The sequence below is a fragment of the Sinocyclocheilus anshuiensis genome, unplaced genomic scaffold (genome assembly GCF_001515605.1).
Source record: "Sinocyclocheilus anshuiensis isolate Anshui unplaced genomic scaffold, SAMN03320099.WGS_v1.1 scaffold738, whole genome shotgun sequence".
In the NCBI taxonomy this organism is placed as follows: domain Eukaryota; kingdom Metazoa; phylum Chordata; class Actinopteri; order Cypriniformes; family Cyprinidae; genus Sinocyclocheilus; species Sinocyclocheilus anshuiensis.
Window position 1 is genome coordinate 483,937 of NW_015542364.1, and position 14,799 is coordinate 498,735.

The 14,799-nt window shown below is 45.9% G+C and overlaps 1 protein-coding gene across 1 annotated transcript in view; it reads right to left on the reverse strand.

Annotated features, from left to right (window-relative positions):
• LOC107692032 (small G protein signaling modulator 1-like) overlaps positions 1-12,878 on the reverse strand; it is a 48,119-nt gene extending 35,241 nt beyond the window's left edge. The window contains exons 1-3 of the mRNA XM_016490909.1: positions 12,828-12,878; positions 12,695-12,738; positions 375-450 (exon numbers count right to left, since the gene is read on the reverse strand). Of these exons, the coding sequence (XP_016346395.1) occupies positions 375-450; positions 12,695-12,738; positions 12,828-12,834 (127 nt within the window). The 5' untranslated portion in view covers positions 12,835-12,878. The remainder of the gene's footprint in view (positions 1-374; positions 451-12,694; positions 12,739-12,827) is intronic.
• Between the last annotated feature and the right edge of the window lie 1,921 nt (positions 12,879-14,799).

Sequence of the window (14,799 nt, forward strand, 5' to 3'; positions counted from 1 at the left end):
AAGTGACAAAGGCACACAACAAAATTACTAAAACTTTAACTAAAATGAAAATGGAAGATCTAAAAAATAAAAACTACTTCAAAATACTAATAACTATTATTCTTATGAATACTCTAAAGCTTACAGGCACAATCCACACATTGACATGATTTGAGATCGTTTCATATTTTTATTACTAACAACAATAATAATTGTAATTAAAATAATTATAATTAAATATAAATATAAATAAATAATAGTAAATAATTTAATAATTTGTAAAAAAATAATAATAAATATAGTAATTAATTACAATTCACAAACTAATAATATTAATAACAATAATAATAATTTTTACTGTTCTTTCAGGGTTTTTTAAGGAAAGATCATCTTACCGCAGAAAGAGAATATGTGACTGCTGTCTTCATGCACAAACTTGCGTGTCACGGCCTCCTCCATGATCTGCTTGACCTGAAAGTCCAAAAAGAAAACCAACATCTGAGAATCTCTACATCTTCACTGCAGTGTTCAGCCGCTGAGAATCATGGGTAGCAGGTGAGGAGAGTGTCCTGCGGTTGACAGTGAGTCATAAACACACTCTCTTACTCACAGCTTGTTTTCTCTGAGTCTCATAATGAGTGCATAGCATGTGCAGATGGACATATGTGCACTGATCATAGCACTTTCACTCTCTGACGCCTCGTGATTCTGAAATCATATTAATACGGTGCACTTCAAAACGACACCTGCATAAGGCATTCTGAAGTGGGAGCAATTATGACCGCTGTGTTGTAGGGTCGGTTCCAATCCGAAGCTCAAAAAAGTGTTCTAGGGTTATTATTTTTATTTCCATTTCCATTTTAATTTGAGTTAATCTTTTAGTCATTTTGTTGTGTGCTTTCTCATTTTTATTAGTTTTTTAAAATACATCTAGTTTTTATACATTTTTATTTCTGTTTTAGTTTTATTAGTACATCTGGTTAAGCTAAATGAAAATGAGAAATGTTGCATTGACAACTATCTGATATATATAAAAATTCAGATAACGTTTTTTTTTTTTTCCTACAATGACCTTGACGATCCAGATGATTTTTGAGTGCTAAAATATGACATAAGGATCATCACTTCTAGATTAAATGCACCACAAACATTATTATGTTTGCGTTCATGCATTTGACAGATGCTTTTATCCATTGCATTCAAGGTTCACATTTGATCAGTTCATGCACTTCCTGAGAATCTATTGTAATCACAATGCTTTACTGTCTGAGCCACAGAAATGCTCCCATTTGTAATTGCAAAATTGTATTTCAGCATCTTTTCATTTCAAGTATTTGATCAGTTTGTTGATTCCCCAGAAAGTGTTTGATTATTTCCATTAGGTGGCACACTCACATTCTACCAGATTGTTTAGAGCAAAAAAATGCAATTATTCTCTAAAGGATTACAGTTTTGTGAACATGGTAAAATCATGTGTTTTTGGAGATGTACCATGGTATATATATATCAAAGTTTCACAGTTTTACCATCTGATACCCTCATCATACCATGATAATATCACAGTATTTCTTTCTTGTGGGATCTTAGAGTGATGGAACATATTCAATTAAAATTACATATTCTAAAAATGAGCATTTAGGAAACTTAAAGCTGATTAATTATAATTAATTCTAATAAAAACCAGAATGATTTTGTTTAGATGGTCTTTCTTTTAAACACAGTAAGTTATACGCTTAATAATGACTGTAAATAGGAATATATTTCATTAATATTAATTAGTGACTTAAAGATCATGAACAAATGCTGCATTTGCATGATCATATGATTGTGATTATCTTTTGATATGATTTTACTTTCAAGTTTAATATCTAAATGATTACTTTTCATTAAAAGTATTTATAAATTAATTAAGGTTTTATATATATATTGATTTATTTATATAGGTTTTATTTTTATGAGCAATATTATTATTTATATTGTTATATTATATTACATTATAATTATGTATTAATTCATGAAGGTTAATAACTCAAGTTTTTATTTTATATTCTACATTATTAGTTATATTGTTTGTTAAAATATACTTATATTATATATTTATTATATTATATTAATATATTTATTAGTTAATTATATTTTAGTAAAGTACAGTAACTCAAGTTCCCTATCTGTCGGTCACTACGAGGCAATTAATTTTGGCTAGTGGATTTTGCATACCTGAGCCACTCCCCGTGCATACGGGTATAAATATGCAACAGGTGCATCCACTCATCAGATTTTTGCTTCGGAGCTGAGTGGGTGAATGATTTCTTCTCCACAAAACCTTTCTGATCTCACTGGAATAAAGACGCTGTTCCTGGTTGGCATGACGGCACAAACAGCGATGTCCCTGTTGATTCAGCGATTCCCCTGGGTGCTTCAACTAAAAGAGCAGTTTCTCATCACGGATGGCTCGTGTCTTTTTAAAGATGCCGTTCCATCTGTGTTCTCTTGGTTGCGGTCGTTACCTGTCCTCTGTTGACGGCCACGAGCGTTGCCTTCAGTGTCTGGGCATCCAACACGCTGAAGCTGCGTTTGTGGATGACTCATGTGTTCATTGCGAGCGTATGAGCATGGCTTCGCTGCGATCTCGCCTCTCTCCTCACGGGGAATGGAGTGGCACCCTCTGTCTCTACCCGTCCCGGTTTCCCTGTCACGAGCAGGGGACCGCTGGCTATAGCTCTGGGAGATCTGAGGGTCACAGTGAGAGCTTCTCCGCCGGGCACATCCCTGTTGACCTCTCACTCCTCCCGCAGCGAATGTCCCGTGCGACTCCCAAGTGATTTCGCTGGCCCGGCTCGTGACGGTCCCAGCATTTCATTCGATCGCAGCATCGGGGGATGGGCTATCGTCCTCCGAGGATGAACCCTCGGGTGCTGTGGCCGCCGCCGAATCGGACCCAGAGCTGACGGCCATGCTTGCCTGGGCAGCCGCGAGCATCCGGGTGTTGTCGCCACCGCCGAATCGGACCCGGAGTTGACGGCCATGCTTTCCTGGGCAGCCGTGAGTATCGGGCTGGAGGTGAACACACCGCCCAGTCCCGAGCCCTTGCGGCTGGATGATTGGTTTCTCAGTTTTTTTTCCCGGAGGTGCATGAGGAGCTGATGAAGTCGTGGACGGTCCCTTTTTCGGCCAGAAACCACTCGTCTCCCTCCTCCGTCCTCACTACCCTCGATGGCGGGGCGACTAGGGGGTATGTAGACATTCCCCACTTGGAGAGAGCGGTTGCAGTGCACCTGTGCCCACAAAACGCCGCCGCTTGGAGGAATCGTCCACGTCTCCCGTCCAAAGCCTGCAAGCTGACGGCCGCTCTCGTGGCCAAAGCTTACGGTGCTGCGGGCCAGGCCGCCTTTGCCCTGCATGCCATGGCTATCCTGCAAGTCCACCAAGCCAAGGCACTCAAACAAATGCACGAGGATAGTTCCGACCTGGGGTTGATGCAGGAACTGCGCACGGCGACTGACTTCGCCCTCCGGGCGACGAAAGTCGATGCGCGGTCCCTCGGGAAGGCGATGTCCATGCTTGTGACCCAAGAGCGCCATCTTTGGCTTAACCTCGCTGAGATGAGAGATGTCGACAAAGTGCGCTTTCTTGACGCTCCCATCTTGCAGGTTGGCCTATTCAGCGACACTGTTGAGGACTTTGCCCAGCAGTTCTCGGCAGTGCAGAGACAGACTGAGGCCATCCAGCACATCTTGCCCCGGCGTGATCCTCCAGCTGCCGCCGGGCAGGGAGAATCCTTTGTTCCGTTTTGTTTGTTCCGCCACTGGTCTAACGGCCAGCGGTACCCACATTCTCGAAAAAAGTGCAGTTTCCTTTTCCTCCAGGTTATCAGGCTCGTGGGTTGACAGTGAGTGACGCGCTGCCTCCTCACTCTCGCCCATGACGCCCCCTATTGCCAGCAGCCAAGAGATCGCAGCTCGGAGACGAGCTGTCTCTCCACGCATCTCTGGCCAGTCCCTCCAGGCATACGGGGAGTCCTGCTGTGATGAGCCAGGACACGATGCCTTCTGTGCCATCCAGCACGACTTCCCACCGCTGCACCACCGCAGGTGCGTCGATTGTCCCTTTGGTGCCACTCACACGGAGCTTGGAAGCATGGCTCGCGCTACCCAACCTGTCCCACTGGCTCATTCGGACAGTTCGACTCGGCTACGCGATTCAGTTCGCCAGGAGACCCCCTAGGTTCAGCGCCATTCTCGAGACTTACGTGGCAGCTCGAGATGCCCCTGTCCTGCGCGACGAGATTGCTGTCCTACTGGCGAAAGACGCAATCGAGCCTGTCCCTCGGTGGCCTTTGGCCAATCCTGGATCTGCATGTCTTGAATTGGGCCCTTCACAAGCTCCCATTCAAGATGTTGATGCAGAAGCACATCATTAGATGCATCCAGGCCCAGGATTGGTTTGCAGCGGTCGACTGGAAGGACGCTTATTTACATGTCTCGATTCTTCCTCAACACAGGCCGTTCCTACGGTTTGCGTTCGAGGGTCGGGCATGGCAGTACAGGGTCCCCCCCCTTCGGGCTGTCCCTGTCCCCCCGTGTCTTTACGAAGGTCGCGGAGGGTGCCCTTGCCTCGTTATGGGAAGTGGGCATCAGGATCCTCAACTACCTCGACGACTGGCTCATCATGGGCCGGTCACGAGAGCAGTTGTGCGATCACAGGGACCTGGTGCTCCGGCACCTCAGCCAGTTGGGGCTTCGGGTCAACTGGGAAAAGAGCAAGCTCTGCCCTGTGCAGAGAATCTCTTTTCTTGGTGTGGAGGTAGACTCGGTGAGTATGACAGCACATCTCACCAACTAGCGTGCCCAGCCAGTGCTGAAATGCCTGAGTTCCTTATTGGGTCAATTGGAAAAAGAGCAAACTCTCCCCCGTGCAGAAGATCTCCTTTCTTAGTATGGAGTTAGACTCGGTGAGTATGACAGCGCGTCTCACCAACGAGCATGCCCAGCAGTCAGTGCTGAACTGCCTGAGTTCCTTCAGAGGCAGGAACGTGGTATCTCTAAAACACTTTCAGAGGCTCCTGGGGCATATGTCATCCACAGCTGCAGTCACACTGCTCGGATTGCTTCATATGAGACCACTTCAGCACTGGTTACACTCCCCATTCCCGAGATGGGCATGGCATCGCGGTACACTTCATGTGACCATCACACCGGAGTGTCGCCGCCTGTTCAGCCCCTGGACAGACCTTGCCTTTCTACAGGCCGGGGTGCCCTTAGAACAAGTGTCCCGGCATGTCGTTGTCACGACGGATGCCTCCAGTACGGGTTGGGCTGCTACATGCAACAGGCAGGCAGCCTCGGGGCTCTGGACAGGGGCTCGACTGTTTTGGAACATCAATTGTCTAGAGCTGTTGGCAGTGCGTCTGGCTTTGCGGCAGTTCCGGCCATTGCTGCAAGACAAGCACGTGTTGGTCCGCACAGTCAACACTGCGGATGTCTCGTACATCAACCGGCAGGGTGGTCTACGATCACGTCGCATGTCACAGCTCGCCCATCATCTCCTCCTCTGGAGTCAGACGCGGCTCAAGTCGCTGCGTGCCGTCCACATTCCGGGGGAGCTCAATCATGCAGCCGACGCACTCTCACGACAGCTCACATTCCCCGAAGAATGGCGACTCCATCTCGAGATGATCCGGCTGATCTGGAGTCAATTCGGGGAAGCCCAGGTAGACCTGTTTGCTTCCCACAAGTCCTCCCACTGCCAGCTGTATTACTCCCTGACCGAGGCCCCCCTCGGCACGGATGCACTGGCACACAGCTGGCCTCGGGCTCTACGCAAGTATGCATTTCCCCCAGTGAGCCTTCTTGCACAGACACTGTGCAAGGTCAGGGAGGATGAGGAACAGGTCTTGCTGGTTGCGCCTTACTGGCCCACCCGGACATGGTTTTCGGGACTCATGGTCCTCACGACAGCCCCTCCCTGGCCATTCCCTCTGAGGAATGACCTCCTTTCTCAGGGGCTCAGCACCATATGGCACCCGCGTCCAGATCTCTGGGACCTCCATGTGTGGCTCCTGGACGGAACGCGACAGACTTAAGTGATCTGCCACCAGCGGTGGTAAGCACGATCACTCAGGCTAGAGCTCCCTCGACGAGGCAAGCCTATGCTCTGAAGTGGAGTCTGCTCGTGAACTGGTGTTCTTCTCACCGAGAAGACCCCTGAAGATGCACGATTTAAGTAGTGCTTTCTTTCCTGCAAGAAAGGTTGTCACCCTCCACCTTGAAAGTCTATGTGGCTGCTATCACAGCACATCACGATGCAGTAGACGGCCGGTGCCTGGGAAAGCTTGATCTCATCGTCAGGTCCTGAGGGGTGCCAGAAGGCTGAATCCTCCTAGGCCACCAGAGGTGCACTCCTGGGATCTATCTACTGTCCTGGCTGGCCTTCAGAGGGATCCCTTTGAGCCGCTGGACTCAGTTGAGCTTAAGTTCCTGTCTGCTAAGACAGCGCTCCTGACCGCGCTCACTTCCATGAAGAGGGTCGGGGACCTCCAAGCATTTTCGGTGAGCGAAGAGTGCCTTGTGTTCGGGCCGGCCTACTCTCACGTTGTCCTGAGACCCCGGCCTGGATACGTGCCCAAGGTTCCCACCACGCCCTTTCGCGATCAGGTGGTGAATCTGCAAGCACTGTCCTCGGAGGAGGTAGATCCAGCTTTGGTGTTGCTGTGTCCCGTAAGAGCGTTGTGCATATATGTGGACCGCACCCGGAGCTTCAGAAGCTCTGAGCGGCTCTTTGTCTGCTACGGAGATCAGCAGAAAGAGAAGGCTGTCGCCAAGCAGAGGTTGGCCCACTGGATAGTGGATGACATCGCCTTGGCTTACCATTTCCAAGTTGAGCCGTGCCCCCTGGGGGTGAGGGCTCACTCCACACAGAGTGTTGCCTCCTCCTATGCGCTATGCTCTCTAGCAGACATCTGTAGAGCTCCGGGCTGGGTGACACCGAACACCTTTGTGAGATTTTACAGTCTCTGCGTTGAGCCGGTTTCTTCCCGTGTGCTGGGTAACAGGTAAGTGGCGGGAAGAGCCGGCCGGTGTCATGCTTGCTGCGCCATTCCCCCTCACCCGGGGATCTGAGCGCCTTTTCCTCCTCCAGTAAATTCCCCGGTCGGCGAACCCTGGTTGAGTATCCTCCAGCACCCCCGGCAGTCAGACTGATTAGGAAGGTTACGACCTTTGCGTAGCATTTGTCTGACATGCGGCTGCTTGTGACGGGGTTCAGGTTGTGGCACTTTCCATGGACCCCCTATGTCATCACGACAAAACTTGTAGTGACCGACAGATAGGGAACGTCTCGGTTACGTACGTAACCCTCGTTCCCTGATGGAGGGAACGGAGACGTTATGTCCCCATGCCACAACCTCGAACCATCGCTGGTTGCCAGGGAAACGTTCTCGTCTCCTCAGCGTAAAACCTGAATGAGTGGATGCACCTGTCGCCTATTTATACCCGTATGCACGGGGAGTGGCTCAGGTATGCAAAATCCACTAGCCAAAATTCATTGGCGTTTTCTCTGAAAGTCAGAGCGGATTGGGGCTCTCAAGTAAACCCCCTATGTCGTCATGACATAACGTTTTTTTTTTTTTTATATGCGATATTATTTTCATATTGTTACATCATATTGTATTCTAAGTATTAACTAATTAAGGTTACTAAAATATAATTATATAATGACTCAAGGGTTTAATTTACATATTAACATATTACTATTATTATTACATATTTATACTTATTTTATAAAATTATATTGTTCCAGATTATTATTATGTGTTTCTATCAATAAACTATGGTACCATTACAGTGCTTTATTGCAAAGGACAATAACTTTACATTAAGGAGTACAAACCGCAGATTTTAGATGATCTTTCTATTGGATTATACTCTTATTAAGCAATGTAAATGTGAATATAATTGACTAAAATGAATGACTGGGCCAGAGATGATGTTCAGTACTGTAAGAAAACATGTAATCTCTCACAACAACCATGATCTTTACTATTACCATGCCATTATCTGAGTACCATGGTACAATCACAGTACAAGGAAGACAATTTGACACATCTTCATCATGCTGGGCTCCTTAAGAAAGCAAATGGCTGATGACACTGAGAGTACAAACCAGAATGACCTTGTTTAGATGTTCTTCTTGATAAAACACACAGTACACGACAGTCTAATGAGCAGGTGTGTGTTGTGGTATTATCATAAGCAGTGTGTGTGTGTGTGTGTGTGTGTGTGTGTGTGTGTGTGTGTGTGTGTGTGTGTGTGTGTGTGTGTGTGTGTGTGTGTGTGTGTGTGTGTGTGTGTGTGTGTGTGTGTGTGTGTGTGTGTGTGTGTGTGTGTGTGTGTGTGTGTGTGTGTGTGTGTGTGTGTGTGTGTGTGTGTGTGTGTGTGTGTGTGTGTGTGTGTGTGCAGCCTGGAAAAATGCTGAATTCATTGGGAGGAGGAGATCTGTTTTAGGAAGAACACCAGCAAAGTGAAAGTGTCATCAGCTTATTAAATCATGCGGCGATGGGCCGCCAGGATCAGACCGCATTCACGTTCATGTTCATGTAAGGTGACAGAGTTTGAAAGCCACAACTGCTGGAACAGAAGGGAATCATCATGACGTCAGACATGAGAGGGCAGAGATGACAGGCAGCCATAGCCCTGCTGTACTGCATGACTGTAGGAAGCACGTTACACCCTAATCCATACTGTTATTCAGCGAGGGTTCTGAGAGATCAAGCCTCTCAGTGTCCTCCCCAGCAATCATAACACACACTGTTTCATGAGCCGATGCTGTATGGAATAAGCAACATTCTCATTGCAGCTAACTTTCTAGGGCAGGTTTTGGTTTGACATTTATTACAAACACACTGTAAGAATAAAAATAAATGTACTTGCCTGCATTGCCTCCGATGATAAAATGCTTGGCACTGCTGTATCTTTCAATAAAAGATATTATGAAAAACCGGCAGCATGTTTATAATAATTCACAATACAGTCCGTTGTGAAGAACAAACAAAAACTTTGTCTTTCATTCGCTCAGGCACGTCATTAAAAATTTCCAGTGATCAGATCTGTAGGAAGGTTCTGAAAAGTTTCTTTACATGCGTCGAGTTTGACGGTCTTACTTGATCCTACAGCAGACCCTTGGTTGATGGACAGACATGAGTTGGTCACGCCTTCTTGATTTTTATGTGATGATAACACGTTAAGGTAGTGTCGAGGAGAAATCATGACGTCACGATTCTCCCGATTTCAAATCCGGTTATTTCAGAAGGATAGAAGAGAATAATTCATATTTTCAACTGGGGTGTTAGATTTGACCTTGAAAATTGCAGTATGTTAGGGTTAGGTTTTGGGTTAGGGTTAGGAGGTGACATGTGGAGACACTGATATGGACTGACCCAGGCCTGGGGCAGTACTACATATGGAATGGGTCTCTGAGGAAGGTCCTACCTAAGAGTAGGGATAGAATGACTGCCAGCAGAGACTGACAGAATGGTCTGTCAAAGGGAAGACACAGGTTCACCGAGAGGGAAAACTTACATTGGAAAATACACATATGGGATCGCCTGAAGGGAATCAAGCCATATGGACACCTAGCCCAGTACAGGGGCTGACCGGAGACCCAGGTAAGCTAACACCAATACTGGGCCTGGCGTCAGACTGCTCTGCCCAGTCTGATTGCCGGGGGTGCTGGAGGATACTCCACCAGGGTTCGCCATCTGGGGAACTGTACTGGAGGAGGAAAAAGGCGCTCGCATTCCCAGGTGAGGGGGAATGGCGCAGCAAGCTAACACCGGCCAGCTCTTCCCACATCTTACCTGTTACCCAACACACGGGAAGAAACTAGCTCAATGCAGAGACTGTAAGCTCTCGCGAAGGTGTTCGGTGTCGCTCAGCCCGCAGCTCTACAGATGTCTGCCAGAAAGGCGCCGTGCGTCGCTCACTTTCCACCCACGAGTCTGATGGCCCGGAGGAAAAGGAAACTGCTCTTTCTTTAAGAATGTGGTTACCGCTGGCCCTTGGGCCAACAGCGGAACAGAACAAAGCAAAGATTCTCCAGCCGGCCCTCCTCCAGGGGAAGGAGTGGCGCTGTTCTCGCCATCTCCAGAAGAGAAGCAGTTCCTCGCATCTCCGGGCTGTCTGTGTCAGGGCCTCCTCATCGTCTTCCTGGGGGACTTAGGGGCCGGCTGGAACATGGGGAGGGCGCCGCACTCCTGCGCGAGGCTCGACGTGCCAGCCTCGACATGGTCTCAGCACGGGGTGGAGCAACCACAGGAGGGCGCCCTCGGCGACGGGCAGGCTGAGGCGTGGCCCGCGGTGGCAGGTGGAGGATTACGCCGGGGCAGGATGTGCTGGATAGCCTCAGTCTGCCTTTGTACTGCCGAACTGCTGGCGGAGTCCTCGACAGTGTCGCCGAATAGCCCAGCCTGGGAGACGGGAGCGTCAGGAAAGCGCACTGTCGACGTCACTCATCTCAGTAAGGCTGAGCCATAGATGGCGCTCTTGGACCACTAACGTGGACATTGCCTCCCCGAGGGACCACGTCGTGACTTTCGTCGCCCGGGGGCGAAGTCAGTCACCGTGCACAGTTCCTGCATTAACCTCGGGTCGGTACTACAGTACCCTTGTGCATTTGTTTTAGTGCCTTGGCTTGGTGTACTTGCAGGATAGCCATGGCATGCAGGGCAAAGGCGGCTTGGCCCGCAGGACTGCAGCTTTGGTGGTGAGCCGCCGTCAGCTTACAGGCTTTGGATGGGAGACGAGGACGATTCCTCCAAGTGGAGGCATTTTGTAGGCACAGGTGCACCGCAACCGCATTCTCCACCTGGGGAATGTCAATGTACCCCCTAGCTGCCCCGTCATCAAGGGTAGTGAGGTTGGAGGAGGCAGACAAGCGGCTTCTGGCCGAAAAGGGGCCATCCACCTCCGGGAAGAAAGGAACCAGGGCAGGGCGTGGTCGCGAGCCACGGCCCATGCCCATACCAATCATCCCGCTGCGAGGGCTCGGGACTGGGAGGTGTGCACGCCTCACGGCGGCCTGGGAAAGCATGGCCGTCAACTCTGGGTCCGATTCGGCGTTGGCGACAACACCCGAGGGGAGCAGCCCTGCCAAATCAAAATAACCCACCCCCCGATGCTGCTATTGACATCTGATTCTCTATCGGCGTGCTGAATGAAACGCTGGCCACGCCGTGAGACGGCAAAGCAGAATCACCGGGGAGCCGCACCGAGCAGCTGCTGCGGGAGAAGTGAGAGGTCCGCGGGGACTGGCCCGGTGGAGAGGCTCTCACTGTAGCCCTCAGATCGCCAAGATCACTAGCCGATGGTTCTCTGCTTGTGGCAGAGAAGCCAGCGTGGGTAGTGACAGAGGGAGCCCATCCCCGTGAGGAGAGAGAGGCAGCGCTGCCATGGTTACACGCTCACAGTGAATGCATAAACCATCCACGAATGCAGCTTCAGCGAGCTGGATGCCCAGACACTGAAGACAATGATCGTGGCTGTTGACAGAGGATAGGAAACGACTGCAACCAAGAGGACAGGGACGGAACGGCATCTTTAAAAAGACATGAGCCGTCCGTGATCAGAAACTGCTCGTTTAGATGAAGCACCCAGGGGAATCGCTGAATTAACAGCGCTGATTGTGCAGTAACGCCACCCAGAACAGCCTCTTTTTCCAGCAGCAGAGAGAATTTGCCTGGTGAATCTCGAACTGTGTTCATTAATTCGGCTCCGAAGCAAAAATCTGATGAGTGGATGCACCTGTCACCTATTTATACCCGTATGCACGGGGAGTGGCTCAGGTATGCAAAATCCACTAGCCAAAATTCATTGGCGTTTTCTCTGAAAGTCAGAGCGGATTGGGGCTCTCAAGTAAACCCCCTATGTCGTCATGACATAACGTTTTTTTTTTTTTTATATGCGATATTATTTTCATATTGTTACATCATATTGTATTCTAAGTATTAACTAATTAAGGTTACTAAAATATAATTATATAATGACTCAAGGGTTTAATTTACATATTAACATATTACTATTATTATTACATATTTATACTTATTTTATAAAATTATATTGTTCCAGATTATTATTATGTGTTTCTATCAATAAACTATGGTACCATTACAGTGCTTTATTGCAAAGGACAATAACTTTACATTAAGGAGTACAAACCGCAGATTTTAGATGATCTTTCTATTGGATTATACTCTTATTAAGCAATGTAAATGTGAATATAATTGACTAAAATGAATGACTGGGCCAGAGATGATGTTCAGTACTGTAAGAAAACATGTAATCTCTCACAACAACCATGATCTTTACTATTACCATGCCATTATCTGAGTACCATGGTACAATCACAGTACAAGGAAGACAATTTGACACATCTTCATCATGCTGGGCTCCTTAAGAAAGCAAATGGCTGATGACACTGAGAGTACAAACCAGAATGACCTTGTTTAGATGTTCTTCTTGATAAAACACACAGTACACGACAGTCTAATGAGCAGGTGTGTGTTGTGGTATTATCATAAGCAGTGTGTGTGTGTGTGTGTGTGTGTGTGTGTGTGTGTGACACATTTAGCACCTGCAACCCCAGTCATTACGATCAGATTTAGTAATCGACAGCTTCTATCGATCATCTGCTCAATATCTGATAAACAATGAGAATCTCCCACCTCCTTCTTGACGTTGCGCAGCAGCCTCTGACGCGTCTCCAATTCTGTAATCAGACAAACACACAGATTCTGTCTCATCCAAAACTCATCCTGACGCGCAGTTTTCGCACAGATTAAAAGCTGAAAGACTCACCTGCCATGGCTGGAGTCCGCTGTTCTTGTGAGGGATGAATGTGCGCAGGATGAAGTGCGTCGTCGTGAGTCGGGCGCGCAGGGCGTGGCGTCGAGCGTCAACGCGCCGCAGTCATGAGCGATGTATCGCGCCGATCACCGGAGCGATCCGATCTCTGTCGGGATGCTGTGCTTTGGTTCTGATCTCTAGTAGGTTACATTAGAATCAGGGTTGCCAGGTTTTTTTATTTTTTATTTTTATTTAGTCATTTATTAGACGCTTTTATCCGAAGCGACTTACAAATGAGGACAACAGAAGCAATCAATTGTCGTATTAAAACAACTAAAAACAGATCCAAAACTACAAGCTAAGACTTTATAAATACTACCTATACACATTTTAAAAATAAAGACATTAAATAAAATTGACAAATGCATGCAACAAAATTTCAAAACTTAACATTTAAATTAAAAACAAAAAATAAAGCTAAAAACAATTCAAAATATTAAAGAACAAAAGGTATAAGAGTATAATAATGATTCTAACATAACACTAAGCCAAACACCAAAAAAACAACTACATATATGAGTATATACAACCACACACACATACATATATATATATACATACATACACATTTATAAATTCAATATATATATTATTTCATTTCCATTTAGTTTGTTGAAGTATTAAAATAACTCAAATTAAGTAAAACTAAAAACTTAATAAAAGACCTATACAGACATAATTTAACAAAAATTAAAATAAATAACAAATACAAATAATACAAATCAACAGTAGTTTATCAGTAATCCTAAAAAATAACACTGCCAAACTTGCATGCTAAAAAACAACAACTTACTTACACATAGTAAGAAATGGTTATAAAAACTGAAACAGAATAGGGTTTCACATCAAAACCCGCCCAATTGCTAATCAAAACTGAGTTAGCCCAAAACCAGTGTTGGGAAGGTTACTTTGGAAATGTAATAGATTACAAGTTACCCTATTAAAAAATGTAATAAGTAGTGTAACTATTATCATGACAAGAAACCTTAACATTTCAAAGCAATGTTCCCACAATGTTTTTATAACCTAAATTTGTTATATGTGTTAACAGACACCATTAACGTCAAACCAGACACAGCATATGCAAAGGCACCAATTTGGGAGATAAAGTGGATGATTTTTCAGTGAATAACACTTGAATGACAGTTGTGTAGACTGCTGTTGTGATTCCTTATGTATCTTGATTTTGTAGTTTGACGGCCACAGTCCTATTTAAATTAATAGTAAAGAGTGACAGGGATATTCTCAAAATGGACAGAAAGTCATTTGTAGTGTTTCAGTCTTGATATCGAAACCCGTAAGACAAATTTACACACCTCACGCACCGGATGCCGTGCGCGCGCTCAAAGACAGTTGGACATAGTGTTCTATTAGAGGTAAAATATGATATAAATACTGTTCGGTTTCTGGCACAAACCGATCGTTTCGTGTCTTAGGTAGGGATGTAACGGTATGAAAATTTCTTATCACGATTATAGTGACCTCTGGATTTTAAATGACAACATGACTGACAACAAACAGTTTATCTAATAGCATGTTCAAATATCTAATGTAACTGTTCAAATAAAGCTTGGAAAAAGTTTCGTAAATGGTAAACCTCACATTTCAGCTTTTAAATAAAGAAAAGAGTCGTCAAAATGATAATTGATTAATACATGATTATATGTATTTATCTGCTCCATAAATAACATTAGATACCTTATTGTTTAAATGTGTAGTATCCACATAAGCTTGTTTTTCTTTCCTCAATATTCTATTTTTATTTTATTATTTTTTTATATTATTATTATTATTTTTTTTTATTATTCTTTTATTATCTGTGTTTTTGTACCGTCGCTGTCATTCTGTTGCACTGCGGAAGCTTCTGTCATGAAAACAAATTCCTCGTATGTGAAAACATACCTGGCAATAAAGCTAATTCTGA